The sequence below is a fragment of the Triturus cristatus genome, chromosome 12 (assembly GCF_964204655.1).
Source record: "Triturus cristatus chromosome 12, aTriCri1.1, whole genome shotgun sequence".
Taxonomy (NCBI): domain Eukaryota; kingdom Metazoa; phylum Chordata; class Amphibia; order Caudata; family Salamandridae; genus Triturus; species Triturus cristatus.
Window position 1 is genome coordinate 641,572,652 of NC_140595.1, and position 23,719 is coordinate 641,596,370.

The window sequence follows — 23,719 nt, forward strand, 5'->3', positions numbered from 1 at the left end:
TAAATCCAGTGGGAAGGGGGCCCCGAAACTTCGACTGCCTAGTGGCCCCAAACTGGGTTTAATCCGGCACTGGGTCTGAGATGCTTTATTGAACACGAAAAATGAAGCCCTAGTAGCGCTGGGGCCACAAATCCTTCAAGGGGCCCCATTCTGCCCAAGGCCAATGGATATTTGTGAGATACTGGAGACTGATGGTCCCCCCCCATCACATTCTGCAGGGTGGCCCCATCATTTTACATTACACCACTGAGAGAGGAGTAAATAGGAGAAATGTTAAATTACGTGTTAACTTTATGGCATAATAAACATAAGGTTAATACTAAGGGTGGGCGTAGTGCTCCGCTCCGCCCACGTAGTGTGCGTAGTGCTGCCTGATTCGTGGTCCACGAAGTAGGCGTAGCAGGCAGCGCTACGCACACGCCACGGCGGAGCAGAGTTACCCACCACCCGCCTCCCGCCCGCCCTCATTTTAAAATAACTTAAAGTATTTAAAAGTAAGAAAATGTCTTACCTGAGGTGCGGCGTCCCGGGGCTCCCTCTTCCTCCTTCAGAGGTAACTTCTTCCTCACAAATGCGCATGCGCGGGCCACGCATGCGCATTTGTGAGGAAGAAGTTACCTCTGAAGGAGTAAGAGGGAGCCCCGGGACGCCGCACCTCAGGTAAGACATTTTCTTACTTTTAAATACTAGTTATATTAAAATGAGGGCGTGCGGGAGGCGGGCGGCGCGTAGTGGGGCTACGCGGAGTGTGCGAGTGTGCGTAGATTTGGCCACACTACGTGATGCTCCACGTAGCCCCACTATGCCCACTACGCCCAGGGTTAGTTAATACTGCACTTCAAAAGTCTTTCATTTGAAAAAAGTACTTCGCTCCTCCAGTATCCAAAATATTTGGCAGTGCAAATGTGACACTGCTTCATAGAGCTGGGAGAGACAATATATTAATAGAAGCAGGTGAGATTGGTGTAAAGCTTGGCCCGAGGAGCCTTTGAAGATCTTAGCCATGAAAATGTTTGCCATTTGAAAAATACAACAAATGCGATGCAAAAATTTGATTAAGAGAAAGTCTCTTTAAAATTCAAAAAATATATTTCCTTAATATGTAGAAACATATTCTCTTGGTACATCTGATTTTATCACTGCAATGAGAGGTATTTTGGTTTTTCAGAAGTGATTGTTTTGAAACCTGAACTTAGAAACAATCATGGCCTCCCGCCACCCCAGCCGATAATGTCATTAATGAACCAAGAGGTAAGTGAGTTGTCATATGCAGCCTATATGTGGCCATGGTTGTTGGTAATAGGTTGAGTAACTTTATAGCCAAAGGCTTTTATTGTCTATTAAAATGAACACAAGTGTTTTTAGCTCAGTGCACACCCTGAACTCATGCATTTCAAGGTGCTGGTATATGGTAATGAATTAAAAGGAAGCATTATGAAATTATTTGCAGAGGTCAGTTTCAAACAGTAAGTTCAATAGGGAAGTCAGGATTGGACGTAGGTTTTCTGAGTTCGTGTTGAGCATTTTAGCCACTAAATGGGTGTCTTTCATCCTATGAAGCAGCTGTAGTGCTTCATAGGGTGAGATGTTGTGAGGCCTATGCCATACCATAACACTGTATTATGGAGTATTGCAGTGTGGTTGAAGGCCACACTGGATGTGCATAGCAACCACGTTTTTAGTGTGCTTATGTATAACATTTCCTTGTGTGCAAAAAGTTATTTTCAAAAAGTACCCCCTTTTTATGGTCTAGCTTGACAGCGCAACTGTCACCAGGCAATTATGTGAGCATCACTAGACAGGGGCTTTGGCTCCGCCCAAATGTTGGGATTCAGGAGTACATGTTTTGATTGGGCAGAAGTTGCTTGCTCTCTACACAGCTGTGATCATTATGTTTATTTATCCATCTGCCTGAGCTTGAATTTTAAGGGGCACAGATGTAGTGCCGTATTGATATTAAAGTATCTTAGATAACTAGATAATTTATAGTGCTTTTCTCTGGCAGCAGCACAGATGGGAGGAAGGCAGTCATTAACCAACATGGAGTTTTCGGTCTAGCTTGACAGTGCAACTGTCACCTGACCATTTAACTTACACCAACATTTCTATTCTTCCACCTATACATATACATTCCCATGCTATTTACTTGTAATGTTGCACATTACCATACCACATCCCTTTAAACCCAGACCTATTTGCATTGCCAATTCTTGTTCTGTAAGGTAGTGGTCTACTTTAGAAGGAATCCTAAAATCACATCAACTTTACTGAAGTGTTTATGCTAGGCATAAAAGATGAACAAAAGACACACAATTGATGGACGGAATGCAGAACAAATCAAAACATTCACCCCAGTCAAGAGATCTGGGTTAAATACATCATTCTTTTGCTCACCATGCCACCCCAGTTTAGACCTGGCCATATGCAAATCAGCATTGACCCTGTGCCTCATGGGAACAGTCCAGCCCGAACTGCCAAGCCAGGTCCTCCCTGGACCGGAAACAAGCATCCTAGGACCGGTTTCAGGGTTTCACCCCTCTTCAGCCAGGATAGCTTGATTCCAGGGGCATGGAGAGCATGGGACCCACGTCTGGGCATACCCATCCCACTCGGGGTGACAAATGCAAAAACAACAGTTGACGGACAGAATGCAGAACAATGTCATACATTCTTAAATACTTGCACCTTTTATGTAAAAGAGCAAGATTTCTCTTACCCAGACTCCTGCTCCCTGAATGTACCCTCCCAACATCTACTGCTGTCCACCTCGGAACTGCCAAAGGATGGGAATTTATTAATCTTAACGCACCATTGAGTTTGGAATATATGCTCCGCAATTTACATGTGAATGTTGGCACAGTGGTCCCTAGTAAGTCTGGAATGAATGTGTGCAGAGCAAACATCATGCCTTTTGCACTGTGTATGTACAATGTGTTCCCTTTTGGTCAACCACCCTATTGTAGAATGCTGATTCCTTTGGCACACCGTGTGTTTGAACATTGCTTAGTGACGTTCTAGAACTAAGCACATTGATGCAACTTTCCAATGCGTTTGTGTACAGATGTGAGGTTTCAATTTTGGAATTTATTAATGCTTCGGTGCCTGCCGTAGTGCCAGAACCTGAAAGTTCAGTTATTAGAGGGCAGTAGCCATGCGGATACTCTGATTGCATTTCGGACACTGGCGTGCCCGCGGTACATGGTTCACGCATTCACTGGTGCTACCATCAACATCTTAGAAAATGGAGTCCTTGGAGCAAAGCTACAGAATCTCTTTGGTGTGCTCCCCCCTTACCTGCTTAGCACATATGTGAGGTAGAGACTAGGAAAATGTTACCTTTGTATATGGCAAGTGATAATTGTCCCTAATCGATGACAGAGCCTCCCTCAGATGTTTAGGAAAAACAATTAAAGATTTGAAACTAAAAATGAGTCGATTTGGAAATTAGAATCCAATGATTGTAAGTGCGACAAATGTACAACTTTGTTATGATATGGCCTTGATTTAAGGACGGCTTGCACAAATCCCCCAAATCCCTTTTTTAAATGTATTTTTGTGTTTTTATATAGCATTAACCTGGTCTTAAGGCATCCCAGCGCTTTGCACGCACACGAGATTACATTACACAAGGTCAGATTTGTTTCTTATTAGGCACAGGGAGATTACGTAATGTGCCCATAATCACAGGATCTTGAGTTGACGCCGTGATTCGATCCTGATCCCCAGTTCCAGGGTCGACTGCTCTGGTGGTTAGGCCATATCTCCTCTCCCCTCCTCAATCCTTTACAGGTGCTCCACCTCTTCAGTGATTGTGTTAGATCTGGGGATTCAGAGCACCTCTTTTTACTTGGCTGTGAATATTGGGGGCACCAGACCGAGTCTGATCATCTTTTAGCAACGTGCATACATACTGGTTTTCAGCTTTAGCAGGTCTCTGGCATGGCTGAAAACCCCAACATTGCATCTTACATGTGCTATCCCTCTTCTACTTTCAAGTATGTGTAGTGTTTCATGTCTCGTTCTGCTTTGTCGCGTGCCTCCTTGGTTTTGTCATCACGAGCACAAAGCGGAACGAGAACATGTTTACCTTTAAATGGTGCAGGCTCGTGTACTCTGTCACGAGTATACTGCGGTTTAGAACTAATGTTAGGTTTCAAATGTTGTGTACGTTAAGACAAACTGGAATTGGTGTTGACTCCGAACAGGACGCGATTTACATGTCCGGTTGAGTAATTCCATAAATCATTCTTCATTAATTCTTCGTCTAAGTGTATTCACTACACTTACATTTTGGCGACGAGGATGGGATTTTAGGATCGTCTAAATGTATTCACTACAGTATGCAAATCAGCAATCCCATTCAATCAGATTTTAGAGTCGTTTTTTGCTTGTCTGTGGTTCAATTTACATTCTGTCTTTTACTTAAGAGATGCAATCAAAGTGTCCTTTCTTGATGCCCTGTTTCGATACTCCCTGCCCTTCCGGTCCTACAGTTTAGAAATCTGTTGCCTCATCACGCTGCAGGCACAGCTATTTGTTCCATGCTTTCTTCCTCTCCTTCAATCTACATGAAAGTACGATTGTGTGACATTGTGAGACGAGCATTCCCATAACTTGGATTTTTTTTAAATCCAAGTTCTCTAGTGTAACGATGGTGAATTAAAAAAACAGATGTGCAAACATGATCAGTTTTTGTGGCATGGCACAGCAGCAGGAGAACGTTCGCCCTGCCGTTCAAGGCTACAATGGAAGGTGGGTAAAGTACCAGCTCTCGGGAGGCAAGACTAAAATTCAGTGCAAATGAAAGCTACACACTCAAGCTGTACCTCACTGACTAGGCCTATCTAGACGAAACCCCGTCTAGGGACGCTTGTGCTCCCATCTATCAGGTCTGGCAGTTCAGACCTGACTGTTGCTACTGGACCAGGACCAAGTCTGATTGGAGACTAATTTGCATATGGCTGGTCTCTGTCTAGAGTGGGCAAAAAACAATGGACTGGAATGCAGCCGATTCTGATCGAAATTAGTAGAGATTAATTCAAGCGTTCCTTCTATCACCTTGTTTGTTGCAGTAGACATCCCTATGTGTGACGGTTATGCCCTAACATGGGCACTGTGCTCATGATGCCAACAGGACTCAAGATATACCTCACTGTTAAGGCCCAACGTGCCTAAAATCAGCCTGGAATTGCTTGTATTACCATCTAGAGGAATCCCGGCCTGGCAGTTTGGGCTGGCCTGTTTCTATTGGAGCACACCTAATGTTTGTTCACACATGTCTGGCCTCTGTCGAGAGTGACCTGGTGGGCAGAACATTATGGACTGGACTGGAATGTGCATTGACCAAAGGTTGAGATTAAGTCAAGCATTCCTTCCATCACCTTGTTTGTTCTAAATGAACATGTGGCAAACCTGGTACTCCATTGATACAAATGGGAGGGAAGAAGTCCACGTTGCTAATTCTTAACTGTCGATCCAGGGACCTAAATTCTGCATCTGATCAAATTGTTTGATCCTGGACAGTCCTTTCTCTTTCTGTGTCTCTTGAAGCGTGCCTAGAAATGTTTTCAATCCCAGTATTTAGTGTCATTACAAACACTTTACATGTGCGTAAATGGTCTGTCTGGTTCAATGTTGTGGTTATTGCATGTGTGGTGTGTCTTTGTTGAAACAAAAGGGTTTTGCTGCCTTGCATTGTGGAGTCCCATGTGAATAATTTTGGTGCGCACCTGTGATATCCAAGTGTATTGACCATGGACCCTTTGTGGTCAAGGCCAGCAGCATCCTAATGTGAGTTCTTTTACTACAGCTGAAGCCTGCAGCACAACTGAAGATGGGGACGAGCCTCTTCACTGTCCCACCGGGTACGAATGTCACATAATAAACCCTGGCAACCCAGCGGAGGGAATCCCTAACAGAGGCCAATGTATCAAACAACGCGGAAACTCAGGTTAGTGAACAAGGTTGAATCTTTTCATGCTGATCTGAAGTGGAACCCTTCGGAGTAGAGACATTGGTCAGGCATCCAATTACAGATTTTAAGTTCATACCCAAACTTCAGCAATTTCATATTTTTAAATGTCCTCCATATATGTCTGCACTTTCCCATTCTGTACTCATTTAGGTGTACTTGAAAGGTGAACAATTTGTATGTTTGATTTTAGGGAACCAGGATCCCACCATGCACTACTCCTTGTTTATAGTGATATATTAATTGCTCTAAGAATGCGTTGTGCCAAGGCATCTAATCTTGCTCATTGAAGTACAAGTGATAAATTAGAATCATTGTGCATTGATACAATGCTATAGAAATGTACAACAACTTTGTGCTCAATCTTAAGAAACTACTCAGTGTGTAGCTGCCTTTAGTTACTTCCTTGTCATCTCTAGGGCCCAAGAGACCCACACCTGCTCTCATCTGGGTCACCAGATACCCAATGGTGTCATTAAAAGGTGGATGCTTTTGACACTTCTAGTCCGTAGGACCTAAGAGTTATGAAAGAAAATCAGGTGCTACTGGTGGTACGCCCCTCACCTTACTCTTCTACTGCAATTCTCTCACGTTCAAATGTAACCATAGGAATGACAGATGTTTCCGGCGTTGGCCTCTCACACCTCATCCATCTCATCCTTGCCTGAAAGGTAAAGTTATTGATTCTTGCACCACCATCTCTTCCCTTTGGAACGCAGGGACTCAGTGTTTGGTTCTTTATGTAAAAACCTTTTTGCCTTATCCCTTCATGAGTTCTCTAAAGCCTGAAGAGAACTAAAGGAAAGGTCTCGTGGCTAATTGAGAAACTGTTTGTCCTCTTAATACCTCTGTTTTCCACCTCTACAAATATTCAGGATTAGAAACCTCAGGAATGGTCAAAGCTGCCACTTCAGCCACCAAATTCTCTTTGCCTCCTTCAGTTTCTAGGATTCGATGGGACAACAACACTGGCAAATGCTCCCAGCACCACCTTCCCTCATCTCTCCATGTCTCTAAAAATAGAGCTTTCAGCACCATCTTCCCCAGATTGCATCACTTCCTGCTGGTCTTTAGGACATAAGAGATGGTGAAGATAGGGAGCTGTTAAATTGGTATTACAGGATCACTACTGAACAAGCTCGATGCTTCCTGCTTGCTTGTAAAGAGAGCAAGGAGCAACCTGCTCTCATATGGGGCTGCAAGGAGGCACCTTGAAAGTGTGGAGGTAGGCTGACAGGAAACACCAGGTAGTTGTGTATATTTGCGTTTTTGAATGGGCAGAGCTATGAGCGAGATCAGTGACAGATGACCCCGGGCACTAATGCACGGTGGGATTACTTCATGCTGGCGTGTTCCATCGGCCATGGTAGTAGCTGGTGGTGACAGGCAGTGTATACCACTTACAAGGGGAGGTATTCTGCTAGTATCATATTCCACCCAAAGTTAAGAAATGGGCAGTGCGTTTGGTCCATAAAGAAAAATCTGTTATCACCCAACTATCACCCGTATGTATGTGGTATTTCTATAGTGCACCTTAACCAAGAGGCAGTGCATTTGTAGATGTAGCTAGTTTGTGGACTTCTAACATGCCATGATGTAGTCTTCTTTAAGAGATGCATCTTCAGCTCTCAATTTGTAAGGAGAGGAGAGGTCTTCATTCGTGTTTTCCCTTTGGAGGTTGGATGGATGCAGGGAAATGTGTCAGCACACCAATCATGATCAAGCTTGTCTTATTCATGGCATAACAGTGGAGGATGGAAGAGTAGCAGGATGCACTAGATGTGACCTGGCTCTTCTAACACCATGTCCTCCAAGGTTGTGAGACATTACAGAAAGTGGATCCTCGAATTAACCATACACAAATGGGAGTTGTCCACATAGAGTCCCGAGTGTATAGGATCAATTATTCTGTTTATTCCCAGTCTGCAGAAAATACAAACAAAGGCACAATCATCAATTTGTTGTGAAATCTAACACCTATGTTTATCAATTTTCTTCCCCTCCTTTAGATGGACGTAGCTTGAGGCATAAATATTACAAGGAACATTTAGGTAAGAATATTTACATACATTGGCAAACACAAATATGTGTTAAATTCTGAGACTGCTCCTTAATGATATAGTTCAGAGGATTAGAACACTCTCAAATGAGAAAAAACAGATGCTGGCGGTTGAGCAAATAATCATTGGTATGATTAATATAGTTTAAAATAATGTGATCTGTTCTATCTGAACGCTTTGTTTTATTAAACTCATTAAATGCATCAAAGTCTTTACATGTCCTACCTAGCACAAGAAGATGGTCTTGGTTGAATTCTAGGAAGTGTGGCATTGTGTCCATACTTCAGGACTTACTAACCCAGCACTTGTTGAAGTCGTGTGCGCCTGGGTCTTAGTCGTACTTATGTGCATGCAAATGCTATTCTTGCGGAAAATTCTAATTGAAACAAAATGGCTGTGTGGTTAATTTACTGTGGGTCTTGAGGGTGGGGTACAGGTGATTGGGTGATTCTGCAACTAATTATAAGTTTGATAAAAGCTGTTATCTGTATGCTTACATGGGAAATAACCAGAGGTGTAAAAGTAGAACATGAAATGCTTATTGTTTATGATTTATATGTTATTGATTATTTTTTTATACAAAAATATTGCAGTTTTAATATTAACCTTCCAAAATATTGCATCCATACTGTTGACTACCAGTACTAACCAATTGACAAGGTACCTATTCATGGATTTTCAAATAGTAAATATGTGCGTGTCTATGTATATTTATTTTGTTGATAAGTCGATAAGTTATACATTTAATAGGATAAATGGGCAGGTCAGTATCAAAACCCCAATATTAGACATTCATCTGATTCTTATAGTGCGTGCAATATAGATGTACTCGTCTCGAGGTGCCTTGTACATACGGAGGACAAGCACATGATGAGGGTATGTGGATACACTCCTGTTCATGGGGCACCTAGACAGTCAGGGAAACAATATTGTCATGGTAAGGGCCAACGATGAGTGATGAAGTTAGGTATTTGAGGAACAGATCTGTTTTAGTGAAGTGCAGAAGGTCTGACTGATTCTACAGGTCATGATGCCCAACCACTGGTGTCTCCAACCAGTAGCTCGTGAGCAACTGTAGCATTCCACCTACCTCTGAGTAGCTCACCTGCGTGCAGCCCAGCTTATCAAATTAAAAAGCTTTTGCTTGGTTGAATTAATACACATATAACAAAACTGAGGTTATACACACTAATAATATAGCTCTGTGGTGATGTGACTCAGTTTATGTTCAATGCGTTTCATTGAACATAAGTAGCTCTCAGTAAAGAGAAGGTTGGAGACCCATAAAGAGGCTTTTCCAGAATTTTGATGCTTGCATATAAATAATATGTGACCTCAACCAAAAATGTTGTATAAGAGACCAGGTGGCATCTATATGAAAAATGAGGATGGAAGTTCAAAGGTATCTTCAGGGTCCCTATTGTTGATGTTGTTGCAAAAACTGAGGCAGGCTGTTCCTTTGATCTTGAATTATATTTTGCCCCCATTGGGACCCAGTGGAGTTTGCACAGGACGAGTCTGGTTTGAGTCTCTATTTTAGGTCTCGCCTGAGCCAGCGCATGCACTGTCCTGGCGAGACATTTAGTAGCTACTTCAAAAGTGCTACCTTGCCGGCCACCAGCTTGCTATTACGCGCACAAGCGCGTGCAACGTGCACAGCACTTTTTCCCATCGTGCGCGCGTGTGCACACCACTCACGTCACCACTCGCCATAACCTCTCCCTCCGAGAGCAGCATTCATTTTAAATGCTTGTTTTTTTTTACATCTCGCTGTACGGAATGGCCCTGCCAGTCTTTGGTCCGGAGATCATTTTTGGGATCCTTCCATTGTGTGTTTTAGAGTTGTGTATTGAAGAATTTATTTCACCAGAAAACATCGCACAGGTTTCTACCTCACTGATTGAATTCGAACGACCCATGGCATGCATTTAACCAAAGCTGTATCCAAGACTTGACTTGATTAGCCAAAAGGAAACGCGCCGTGCTTTATAAAGCTCCTAATTAAATATACCATTGCGTGCGATGTATTTTTCACAAAAGGCACAATACTTTTTGTTCGCGTGTCTAATAAGTTAAAGGCAAGTCCGTAACACTGCACAACTTTGTAGTTTGTTGCAATTGTTTGGACAGTAGTGCTTGCTATGTACTCTCTATATGTACCCTTATTGTACATTTTGGTGCCGGGTCTCTTAATATGCGGCAGTTTTATATAAAATGTTTTGGGTGAGAACAGAAACCGTATTTTTGTAGAGGGCATGTTGTTTAACTTCAAAACGCAGCAACAATAAGCGCTCGCGTTTATCATAATTTGAAAGGCAACTTCCCTCATAATGCAAGTGTACATAGACAGCTGCAGTCCCTTGTTTTGTGTGGCTTAGCTTGAAGGGCACAGGCCCCATCTCGCAGGCACCCTTACAGCACACGATCTCGCAAGTGCTCGTGCACCACTCGCACTCAGGAGTCCCCCTGGGGCACAAGCTGGCATCCACTTCGGCCAACTGCTCGCAAGCGTGCGCACCACCACAGAGCACATCTCGCGGCTGCTTTATTACTATTGAGTGCATGTTTAACTTGCTGCTTTCATCTCCAACTGTTATTAACCCATTACAATATGGAGCCTGTTTTTATATGTACCTTGTGCGACACTACAGTTCAGTTTCTATTTATTTACACATAATTGGCCACTCTGATACTGTTCCTTTTGAAAGCCAGAAACATTCAGATCGCGGTCTGCCACAGACCTGTCACTTGTTTCACCCAGGCTTCACGTTTTCAACTGATTATATTTTTGTCATGTACTGTCTTCCTGACCTTATTATCATTGCCTGGCTTGGTTACCGTAGCACCTTGTTTGTCGCTGCGATGCCGGGATCATTACGCATTCACATTCTATAGTATGTTCATTTCCCTTATGATTGTGTTATTGGCTGACATTAAAGGCATCTCACGGCTCATCGTTAATATATCCCCGTTTGCACTGCTCTTTCTTGCCTCTTACCACTTACTGTATTCTATTTCTGACTATAAACGCCACTCACTTTCGGTTCTAGCCTTCAAATATCTGCATCTTGCCTTTACCTGGCAGCACCTTCAGGTCCTCACTTTGAGAATACTCCCTGGTCCTCTGATCTGTCTACTCTTCTAGTTTTAAATATGTTCTTGTAACATTTCTTTAAAATATTGCTTTAAATGGAAATACCGCAGTGCCGGAACTTTGTACCTGCACATTTGAAGCACTGGGCCCTACCCAGCAGGTATCGGCTGCTTTCCAGCGAGCCGCAGTTTGACCCCCCCAGTGACTTAGTGCAACAAGCATTGGCATAGCCAATAGGTCTCTCCTTTGGGACCTTTTAAGTGTTTAGCCATGCAACGGTTGTTGTTGCACCAAGAATATTGTGCTGCATAACTAAATACTTAGAAGGTCCCAAAAGCGAGACCTATTGGCTATGCCAATGCTTGTTTAAGTAAGGTGGCCTGCTGAGCTCTCATGTTCTGCATTTTCTAGAACCTGCCTAGTTGTTATTTAAAAAGCAGAGTGAATTTTCAGTGCCTACTTTGGTTTTATTGAAGGTGGTGCCCACCATAGGAGCTTTGATTTGAGCATATATGAAGAAAGATTTTCCATGTGTTGTCTGAGCTGCATGGTAGCCTCTTTAATGACAGAGTTTACCCTTCAAGTCATGCTCAGATTATTTTCTAGATAGATAGCTCTGCATGTATCTATGGGTATTTTGACAGTGTTAACAGGACTATAAAGCAGTGGAGTACTGTCCAATAGAAGGGGTATAAAGAGAGGGCAAGTCAGTTCAGTTCATAAGGCTTTATTCGGAGCTTAAACACAAAGTCCATAATAGCACAAACATTACAATATAAAACAACATCATTTTGACAATCAGTCGGACATTTAAAAATACGTTAAAACAGTTTTAAAATAACATACTAGGCCTTGCTTTGATGGCCCGAAGAAGAAAAGTGGCAGTAAAGAAACAGACATCGGGTGACGGGTTAAATAACAATTTCATGGTATCTTTTACAGTCCTAACTCCATACTTCTTAAAAACAGGTTTTAAAAAAGCTGAACGAAAATTGCCGTAAAGTGGACAAAACAATAAAAAGTGCATGGTACTTTGTATGGTAGTATTGTCACATGGGCAAGGACCAATCGGGTGTTTTCTAATGCTTGGGAATGCCACCAAATGGTGAACAATCCCGAAACGTAATCTTGTCAGTACGAACCTATGGGAGGGTCTGGAAACAAAACTCAAATACGGTTGGAACCCTGTCGTTTCACTGAAGCTTCCATAGAACAGACAGGTTGTTAAGTTACCACTGGCCCTCCCACGCTTCTCAGTCTTATGGTTCATAAAAACAGATTTCAACTCATTTTTGGTCAGACAAGAGGCAGCATAGTGATCCTCAATTACATTAAGACCATAGATCTCCGAAAAACTACCCGAAACGAATTTAACCCATGGAATCTTTAAATGGTTGTCAATAGAGAGACAGTCTTTAATAATAGCTCTATTTAGGGAGGTCTCTTCCTTTACCCAGATTGCGCGCCACAACATAAGTGGTCTAAGCGAAACGGAGTCTGAAAGATGTTGGATTCCAAACTCCCTATGCACCAAATCGGTAGAAGCCGAAGTAGGTAGACTTAAAAGTCTTTTTAGGAAGAGATTTTCCTCCACTTGTAAACTTCCGCTCGGAGCGTGCCCCCAAATACCAGCACCATAGAGAGTAATAGAAAGACACCTCATTTGATAAATTTTCAACATGTCTTTAAGCCGTTTATCCCCTAATTTAGAAGCAAACTGAAACACCCCGTGGGCACTTTTCGCCATTCTAGCCCTAACATAGTTGATCTCACTAGACCAGCTACCTGATTTGGAGAAAGTAATACCTAGGTAGTTGAATGAGTCCACCGTTTGGACCTTATGCCCTTCAATAAAAAACGAATGCGGTTTTTTACAACTCTTACCACACTCCATGACAAAAGTTTTTGATTTATTGATCTTCAACTTCCTATCCTTAATGAACAGGGAAAACCTGTCCATTAGGCGTTGAAGGCCGATAGGGGTCCTAGATAAAATAACGGCATTGTCCGCATAAAGTGAAACAGGGACGTGGGAGTCAAGGGTTTTAGGGGTGTCAGCCACTACGGTCTTTAAGACAGAGTCAACCTCATTGATAAAGAGTGTAAAAAGTAGAGGGGCGAGCACACACCCTTGCCTAATACCGCGTCTAATAGGGAACTTAGGGGTGCACTCCCCTCCCGGGCCGTAACGGACGCTAGATCTAAGATTGGCGTATAGCCGGGCCAAGAAATGAACAATGCCCTCCGGAGCCCCCATTTCCAGTAGTTTCTCCCATAAGATCTTATGGTTCACCATATCGAAGGCACTGCTCAAATCTGCAAAGCAGAGAAAAAGAGAACCTTTCTTGGCCTTCGTATACTTCCCTATAAGAAGTTCGAGGTTGAGGCACTGTTCTACTGTCCCTCGTCCCTTCCTGAAACCATATTGGGAGTTTGCCAATATGTTATTAGACTCGGCCCATTCTTCAAGTCTAACCAGGAGCACCCTGCTCATGATTTTCACGGAGGAGTCTAGAAGGGAGATTGGACGGTAGTTCTTAGCATCCCTCCTCTCTCCCTTCCTATAGATAGGTATTATAGTAGATTCCTCCCAGGAGGGTGGGACACCATAGCCGACCGCTGCGTTAAACACGTTTGTTAATAACGGGTCCCAAATCTCTGGTTCTTTTTTGTAGACATCAATTGGCACCCCGTCAGGCCCCTGGGCCTTACCTCCCTTACTAGCAGAAATACTATCCTGGACCTCAGAGGTGGATATATCTAAAGGAATGACAGGCCAGTCACCTCGACCTTCATCCAAAGATTTGTCCGAGTCAAAAATCATGGAGAAGTGGGAGACCCAACATTCTGCACTAAAGTTTGCCGTCAGTTTTGTGAATCAGATGATTATATGATAATTGTGAATATATCGTTATGTATATTTTTGTCTCTAATTTTATATATAAAAAAGTAAATAAAATGATACATAAAGAAATTAAAATGGTTTTTGAGTAACTGTGATAACGTGGGGGCTTGTGTAATATATGAGAGATTAACTCCCACAGGAAAAAGATAGGTCAGATAAGAGGTCTTTCTCTATTCATTTGTCGTTTTCCCCTCCTCTTAGGCCTAAAAGTACTCAGGGGTAACCTTCCACTCATTTGCTTGTCCTTACCTCCCTTACTAGCAGAAATACTATCCTGGACCTCAGAGGTGGATATAGCTAAAGGAATGACAGGCCAGTCACCTCGACCTTCATCCAAAGATTTGTCCGAGTCAAAAATCATGGAGAAGTGGGAGACCCAACATTCTGCACTAAAGTTTGCCGTCAGTTCAGGCGTCTCCTCATTCTTAAGAAAGGGACAATTAACTGTTGCCCAGAAAAGGGAGGAATCCGAAGTTTCAGCCGCCTGGTCTAACTTGTCCCAAGCGTCTTGCCTTAGTTCGGCCTTCCTATTATTAACTGCAGCCTGATAGGTGGCTCTAAGCTCCCTAACCAAAATTATATCCCTAGGTTTGGCAGCAAGTGCCTCTTTAAGACCCTTAAGTGCAATAGTGCTAGCATGGTCGAACCACCCCCTTTGCCCGCACGACTTACCCTTAAGAAGCATGGTGAATTTTGCATCAATAGTGATATTAATGTTAATAAACTTGGGAATAATTACTTCCGTTAGTTCTTTGCTCTCTAAAATAACGGAAATGTCGTTAACACATTTATTAATAATGGAGTTGGACAATATATCAGCTTTATCCCCCTTCCACCTAATTCTAGTTCCGTTGGGTCGGTGGGGTTCAATATTAGCTATTAAGTTTGGATTGGGGCCTTGTTTCGTCTTCCATAGTACGGCCTCCATAGTTAGGCAGTTATGATCGCTAATTAGGTTATCAACTACCAGAGGGGCTGTACACCACGGGTTAAGGCTAGATGAAATGCAAATAAAATCAATCACCGTGTTTGCATTCTGGCCCGTGAATGTAGGGATGGTTTCACCAGAGGCACCTTTCAAGTTCTCCAACAATTCCAAATCATAAGACATCAAGATTTTGTTTAATGAATCTCCATAGGAATTGTGGGGAAAATGAGAGACGCCTTCCCCCCAGCAATTTACAAAACCACAAACCCTGTGGGCGGGGGATGGACACACAACAGTGTTAAAATCCCCTAGCCAAATGAAATCAAACACAATATTATTACCCGTGACTATATCTGCCAATGCGGACTCTAAAGCAAAAACTACCTGCTGCCTGGTATTATCAAATACATTATTATAAAAATTGATTAAAAGGATATTTCTACCCGGCTCCTGATAAAGCCATAAAATCTGAGAATGGACCCCAATGGTTACATATTTCTTAACAATAAGTGGTACATCCACAGAGATCAGAGTCAGAAGCCCACCCTTAGCTCTGCCCGAAGTGGAAGCCACAGCCGGCAAATGGTAAGAAACAAAACCCAAATAGTTAATGGGGGCCAGACTCCAGGTTTCCTGAAAACAAATAATTTTAAAATTATTAATAAAATCAAACCATCCTAAACATGTGTGCTTTTGTAAGAGACCAGCAACATTCCAAAAGGCGATAGAGCACCGACCCCTATTATCTAATATAATGGGTTTAGTTGGAACAACCCTGTCCCTATGGCCTGAGGTCGGTCTTACAATTCCACTATCCACTGGGACATCAATATGATTGACACTGGGGCCATTTAAACCAATAGTCTCCACTGATTCAGAAGCCCCATTAGCCGTACTACACCTTCCCTCTCCCATGGGAAAGATCACAGTCCCTGGGACCACCAGGGGTAACCCCAGTCAGTCATTACAATCGAGGCCACTCAGGGGCTGAAATCTATTAAACGTGGAAATGGTAGGACCAACAGACAAATTCAAATCTCTGGACCTCCCTCGATAACGCTCAACATCAGGTTGAATATCAAAGTCTCTATAAAAGAACCCCAGGGGACGTAGAGAAATTCCTTCATCTCGTATAGGAAGAGATGCAGCTTTAATCAACACCGTGGAGGTAAGTTGTGGATTTCGAAAGTTAATAACGATACAATGCCCTCCACAAGTCTTGCGGGATTTCCCCACCCAATTGGTTCTTCTAGTGCTTAGGATATCCCCTGAGAGTGCTACGGGGAAACCACACTGCCTATGAAGCCAGTCCACGGTTTTATTCTTTAAAGAGGAATGCGATTCATCAGAGCCGTGGTTGCTTCCAGACACTCTTAAAGGGGGAACATTGGTTAAAACTGCTACAAAAGGTGCACAGGACGGTGGTAAATCCGGCTGGGGGCTACTAGAACTGTTAAGATTTACATTGGGACCCACCTGCTTCCTTAGTACTGAGCTAAAGGAAGGTTTAGTTTGGGCCGGCAACTGCGGGAGAGGATTGGAGACAGCAGGAATTACTTCACAATCATTCCCAGAGCTAAAATTACTGCACACAGCCGTCGTTAGAACTAAATTAGGGGAGTTAAAGGGCACCTCAGCAGGTCCAAGATCTTTATCGACGGTATTTACTCCCTTTGCGGCATTTAAGAATGTATCCACTAAACCTCCCAGTCTGACTAATTCGTCAGAAATTGTAGCAAGTTTGGTCAATAGGGGTTTAACAAGTAGATCAAGCTTGGCCTCAATAGCATTAAGCAAAAAATCAAGTTGCTCATTGTCCAAACTGATCGTGGGACCATCCAGTATCTTTATTTGGTCATGCTGAGTATTAGGCAATAAGGGGTCAATTCTTTTTGCGGGGCGATTCCCCCCTCGTTTGGGCTGATTGATCTTGCTATTATTCCTGCATGAACGTATTAATCTTTGTGGCCTCGGAGCCTGTACGTTTGGAACTATTGGGTCAGTAAAAATTTCTGCATCGGATACTACTTCATTGGTGGGCCCAGAACTAACAATTGCCTCACTTATGGTATCATTAGAATCAACCAAAATGGGACTGACCATTGGATTTGTAGAAACACTAACATCAAGGTTGGAAATTGACTGGGAGGCTGGTCCAATAGGAGAGGAAGGGCACAGGCTTTGAGGCCCCGATCGTCCTAAGGACTTCCTCCTTTCCTGGTTGATTTTATCCACCATCTTTACCAAATAGTTATCCATAGTGGACAATACAGCCGCTGGTTTGGCTTTAGGCATTAATATGCCGGGCTGGGCCAATACCAATAATCAAGAACAGATTAACACCCCAACAATCAACAACCTATAAACCGGTGCAATATATGGCTGCCCAGCACAAATAGTCACTTCATGTTATACCACTATATGACTCACTGCCCCACCCTCATAGCAGTTACGTTACGGCGGATCACACAACCAATTAGGCAGGTTAACAGCAAACAATGTAAAGCCAGATTATGGCCCCCTCCTAACCCGTCCTGTCCCGGACTGTCACAGACTGTCCGCCCTTTGTCCGGGCTTCGTCCTGGGCGTCCCGCGGCGCGTCCCGCTCTGCGAAGGGTGGATGTTTTTATATGAGCGGGAGCCAATAGTCAAGGGTTGTGGGCAGGAAGGCGGACCTCCACGCAGGTGTGCTCACGCACGGACTCCTGGACAATGGAGTCCCGTGCGAAGCTCTTTCCCGAGCACAAAAGCAGTGGCAGCGGCAGCAGTCCCTGGTTTCTACCCCTCCGGGGGTGACAAGCAGCACAACACGATTCTGGCCTCAGGTGCGAAGCGGGACCCGCGTCAGCGGGTTCCGCGAGCTGTTTTGAAGGGTTGTGGGCAGGAAGGCGGACCTCCACGCAGGTGTGCTCACGCACGGACTCCTGGACAATGGAGTCCCGTGCGAAGCTCTTTCCCGAGCACAAAAGCAGTGGCAGCGGCAGTAGTCCCTGGTTTCTACCCCTCCGGGGGTGACAAGCAGCACAACACGATTCTGGCCTCAGGTGCGAAGCGGGACCCGCGTCAGCGGGTTCCGCGAGCTGTTTTGAAGGGTTGTGGGCAGGAAGGCGGACCTCCACGCAGGTGTGCTCACGCACGGACTCCTGGACAATGGAGTCCCGTGCGAAGCTCTTTCCCGAGCACAAAAGCAGTGGCAGCGGCAGTAGTCCCTGGTTTCTACCCCTCCGGGGGTGACAAGCAGCACAACACGATTCTGGCCTCAGGTGCGAAGCGGGACAAGTCAAATTGATTCACACATGGAATTTATCATGGGTAAGTAACCAAAGTGGGCACTCCTGGAAGAGGTGTTCCTTGAAAAGGAAGAGCCCCTACGTGAAGCGGAGAAAAGAATGTGTGTGATGGATGAGTGTTGAGTAGGAGTCTAGTTTTTGCCTGTCATGAGGTTATGCCAGAGGGGTCCACAAGCAAGTAGTGGGAGCTGAAGAGGATGCCTCTTGTTGTATCAAGTATCACTTTTCCAGGGTAGTCAGGTGTAGTAGAGCAGGTTCACTTTAGTGAAGGTGGGTGCAGTTACTCGACTTACTATGACATTAGCTTTAACTCTATTTCCTAAAACAAATCCTATTCCACAAATAGATTACAATTATTAGTAAGTATCAGATACTTCCTTTGATTTTTCCAACTAAAACTTTAAAATATCTGCCCTCCTCTGTCCTAGATTAATATGCTTTGTTCCAAAGGAGCCTATTTAATTTACTCATAGGTTAAGGATTAAGTATTAAACTTACATTTGATGGGATCGCTGTCAAGTCAACACCAGTCTATATCAAATTGACAAGTTTTGTCAGTGGGAAAAATGGTAATGCCTATGAAAAAAAGTTACTGTAATTACTTTGGAAATCAAAGTATATAAATCTTCAAGAAAAGCATTATGCAAATGCAAGGAAATACCTTACAAGTGACTAATTATTTAGTCAAATGGCTGCGTCTTTTTAATAAACTTGTTTTTGGAGTATCTTTATGAAATGTGGACAGTAAATTTTGTATATAGGTATATATGTTTCTAAGTCTGGCAGAGACGGATCAGTGAGCCCATGTGGTCTATGAAGAGAGGAGAACTGACCTCAGTCTCTGGTTGATCATCAAGTCCCTTTCATCACATGCGTCAGCCATTGTACATGGCATTTTTGAACTATGTGGCCATATTAATAGACCATTAACATGTGGCGTGTTACTATTTCACTGGTTAATCTGTGAAAGGAGTGCATATGGGGGTACTCTTATCTTTTTCTTTTGTGTATGTATTTGATTGACTTGAGGAATGCAGAACATTTTCTATAGGGGAGGTAAATCATGTGTGAGGACTGTTAGTAAGAATGTCCCAGAACTGTTGTGTCTAGCACCCTCCCTATGTTTGCTTTTCAGAAAAGGTCAAGCCTTCTTTGCTAACCCCACACCCCTCCCCACCCCCGGTTTGTGCTTATTGCCTTCCCTCCTCAGCCACGTGCTTCCCTTCAAGAGCATGTGCTTTATTTTTGCAGTATTTTACAGTGCAAGCTTGGCCCTAGGGCATTAGAGCACATCATATGAGCACCAGATTACGTTACACATTTTATTTTTGGGAAGAGAGGAAGACACTGGGTGATTAAGCGATCAGCCCAAGATTACAGGATATTGAGCTGAGTCTAGGACTCAAAATTGGTCCTCCTGTTCCAAAGTCAGCAGCTCAGGCACACCCCCTCTCTGGTTCCTCTCCTATTGTAAACATCTTGTTTTGCCACAGCACCCTCCCCTCCATGAGCACTATTGCATGATCCTGAGTGTCCAGGGCTCTATTTGTGTCAGATTCTTCTATCCAGAAATATTTTCTGACATAAATATTTTCCTAAGTATAAACTACAAAAGTATCATCCATTGGATTTAGGTTTTCTACTATGAACTTCAGTGAGGTGATATTTGTGCAAAATATATTTAGGACACGATATTTATGTCAGACAACATATTGATAAAGGTACTGTGGTGCCACAGCCTCTGTCCTTCATTGCAAGCAAGATAAGCGTAGGTTCACAAAAGCTTTGCATTCCACCAGGGAAGGAAGAAAGATGGCAGAGGAAAGGTGCCGTGAATAACAAGTGATTGGGCCTCACGCAAGACACAAGTTGGGTTTTGGGAATTATACAGGTATGACAAAATGGAGCAGAAGAAAAGCACACTGAGCAAGGTCCATACAACAACACTGACAAGTAGATGGGCACCACACAACACAAAGCGAAGAGTAATGTCCATAGTACAGCATTGTACCATGGCGAAACACGGCGGCCCATAGCAAATGGAATGATGAAGATCCTGTGACCCCTCCCTATCTCCGTTATCTTTCCTTTGTATTACCTACAACTTCTATGAGCCTATTTCAGTTTCTTGCTAGATCCTTCGGTCTCTATCAGCTCTTGCTGCCTTTGCTCTTTACACTGTTGATATAAAGATCCTTCTTTAACCCCAATTACCTTTGCACTCCTCTTATCCAAATCTCTCTGCCCCCTGCTTCCAAAAACCATCTTCTATCCTCTATGGGCTGCTCCACCTGTTTGGCTTCTGTTGTATCCAGATTTCCCCGCTGGAGTCAGTTGAGCCTGTCCTGGATGTGCTACTACTTCTCTTGACTCTAGTACTCAATACCTCTGGATAGTTATGCATTCAGTGTACTTTTGATTGATTGAGACCATTTATCCCACTGATGTGAATGGAAAGATCAAGTAAGATAGTGCAAACAGCTACTTCAGAAAGAATAGGCCTGGTACTCACGGGGAGAGTGGCAGATTTAATCCAACCAGGCAGGATGAGAGTTGGAAGAAACCACCATCTAGAATCAACTAGACATCATTGGTAATCAGACAGGTCATAAGTGGCTTCCTCAAGCTGGGAAGATAGCAGCAAGGATTTCCAGGCTTGCCACAACCACTTACGAGATGCCTGCCAATCTGAAATGTTGGAGTTTTATCCAGACATTTATGTTTAGACCTTAAGTCCTGTGATGGTTGAGACCAAGAAAATGAAAATGCCACATCTGGATCCTTACAAAAGAGACTGTTCCCATGAGGCACAGGGTCAGACTGATTTGCATATGGCCATGTCTGAACTGGGGTGGCAGAGTGGGCTAAAGACCGGTGATGGATTAAACCCAGATCAGTTGACTGGGGGTGAGTGCTTGCAATGTTCAACACTCCGTCCATCATTTCCTTTGGTTTTTACATCTGGATCCTGGTCGCTGTTAAAGACTGTCTTATGGCAGAAACATAAGCTCCTTAAATAACACATTTTAGTTAATGGCAATCAAGGAAGCTTTTGCATGTGGCTGGAGAGGGAAGCACTCATATTTAACCCCAGATTCATCCTCACAGTTGCATGTTGAAGCAATTGCAATATTTGCACAAGATGTCTAGGCCAATCAACCAGCAAAAAAGTACAATAGTCCATTCTAGACAGAATGAGCGTTTGCATCATATCTTTCCAAGAGTATGGAGGTAGGTGAGGCAGCATTGTCTTAATAATGCATAGGAGATGGAAACCAGCGGTGCAGACGGATTTGACGTGTTCTATGGAATATAGATTGGCGTTGGCATTACTCTCTGATCTCCAGCAGGGGGCAAAAGAGATGCCAAAGCCCTTAAAGTTTCAGACCCACCACCCGTTGGTCCATGCAGAAGCTGACCCAAACACAATGATTTCTGTTTTATCACAGTTTAGGAATAAATATTTTAAGTTCATCTTTCCTGAAACTTCATGGAGACAATTTCTAAAGTTGTGAGCAGCCTCAGTTGTGTTCTCATCTAGTCCAACAATCATCTGGATGTCATCTGCATAAGTATGGAATCAATCGCCGAGTGACTGGATGAGCGAGTCAAGAGGGGTCACATAAAGATTAAATAGAGTAAGACTAAAATGGATAACTGGGGAACTCCATAGAGATCAACTTGAGTGAGAATCTGTAATAAGCCAGGACCACTGTTGGAGTCCGGTCCTGCAGAAAAGAATCAGTCATTGACTTTGCCTGAAAGCTCTGTCACAGTTGGACATTTCAGAAGGATGGGGCGGAGATGATATCAAAGGCCACCGATGGATCCAACAAAATCAGTGCTGCCACGCCATCTTCATCCATTGTATTTCAAGTTTGCTCATGTGAACAATGTGCTTATATTCCAGTTGGTTGCTAAATCACGCCTTACTTCTAACAGTAAAATTCAGAGAGAGAAGATTGACTGCCCCCAATTCAACAATGTCAGAGGCTGGTGGAGACGTAAATCAGAACTGACACATCCAATAGGTCTCGGCAATGTGAGAGCTATTGGCTTTGCCCGTCAATACCTGTCAGTCACGTTGTATAGCAGCATCATTGCACTTCTTTGACTGACTCTCAGCCATGTTGACCAGCAGCCATGCAGCTATACAACATGGCTAAAAGACATGGATAGAGCCAATTGCCCTCACATTGCACTTTCTTTTTTAAATCAGTTTTAGCCACACTGCAAAGCATCTGCGCTGCTGTACAGCATGGCTAACAAACATTGCCAAAGACAATAGCACTCGTAAGTGAGACCTATTGGCTTTGCCAATATTTGTTGAGGACTGGAGCTTATTTTTCATTATCGGACACCAGAGCAGGAGCGAGAAAGTTTGAAAAAGAAAAATGGAGAAAGAGAAACATAGAAAAACAGTGACAAATGGAGGAAGCAGAGATGTTAAAAGAACCTAGAGAGTAAGATACAGAGGTAGGAAATGTGGAGATGGAAGAGGCATAAGTTAGATTAAAAGTATGTATTCTTGGTATGTGGTGCCCCAGAATTCTGCAGCCGGTGCAATAGCCTTCTGAGAAAAAATGAATTGGCCCCTTAAATTATTTATTTATGTGTTTAAGTACTTATTTATTTATTCACAGGTTAAGCATTATCTTTAACAGTGTACTGAGATGCATTTTTGGTTAATGCTCGTCGTCCTTCTTGCCCTTTCCTTTCACTAGAAAAGCAGCATTCCTTGCATTTGGTTCAAAAACAATGTTATCACATACAGCCATTTGCTCGGGGTTTAACAGGCAGTACAGCCTGTTTGTTCCCAGCAGCCTGTTAATGATCGTTATCTCTGTAAACTGGGATCTGAAACTGAAACCGGATCCCTAGCAAAAGGTTATCTTAGACGTTAAGAAGGGGGTGTGGCTTAGAGCCACCAATTGTCTATTCTCCTTGTTCCGGTGGGAGATCCGACGTCAGTGTCTATCTGGTCGGCGGGGGAGTCGACGGACATCGTGGACGGTGGCTGATGGTCTGTGTGGGGGGCCCCAGTCGAGTAAATCTAGAGAAGAAGGCCTGAGCCGCACCACAGCGACCATTTCCAAACTGGGAGCCATGTGGCCACCTGCCCGAGGGTAGGATTATCCCCTTACTTAGCCAAAGAGTGTGCTCAACGGGTGCCTGCGCAGTGGTCTCTTCCGGGAGACCCCCCTCCCCCCGAGACTGGTGGTGGCACGGATCCTTAACTTCAGAGACCGGAACAAAATACTTTGGGCTACTAGATGCTCTGGTCCACTTGCCTTTGAGAATGCAAGGATCCACCTGTTCCCGAACTACAAACTGTTGGTCCAGCGACAGACCGCTTACGTTCCTGAAATGAAGAAAAAGTTGCAGGATGCGGGCCTCGCATAATCACTGCTTTTTACAGCAAACTCAAAGTGAGAGCACACCAAAAAACAGGCTTCATCACAGAGCCAGTG

At 43.6% G+C, this 23,719-nt stretch overlaps 1 protein-coding gene across 2 annotated transcripts in view; it reads left to right on the forward strand.

The window, feature by feature from the left end:
• Nucleotides 1-23,719, forward strand: part of WFDC1 (WAP four-disulfide core domain 1) — a 470,630-nt gene that overhangs the window by 380,124 nt on the left and 66,787 nt on the right. For both annotated transcript variants that reach the window (XM_085637491.1, XM_085637490.1), the window contains 2 exons: nt 5,810-5,950; nt 7,981-8,022. In XM_085637491.1, the coding sequence (XP_085493617.1) occupies nt 5,810-5,950; nt 7,981-8,022 (183 nt within the window). The remainder of the gene's footprint in view (nt 1-5,809; nt 5,951-7,980; nt 8,023-23,719) is intronic.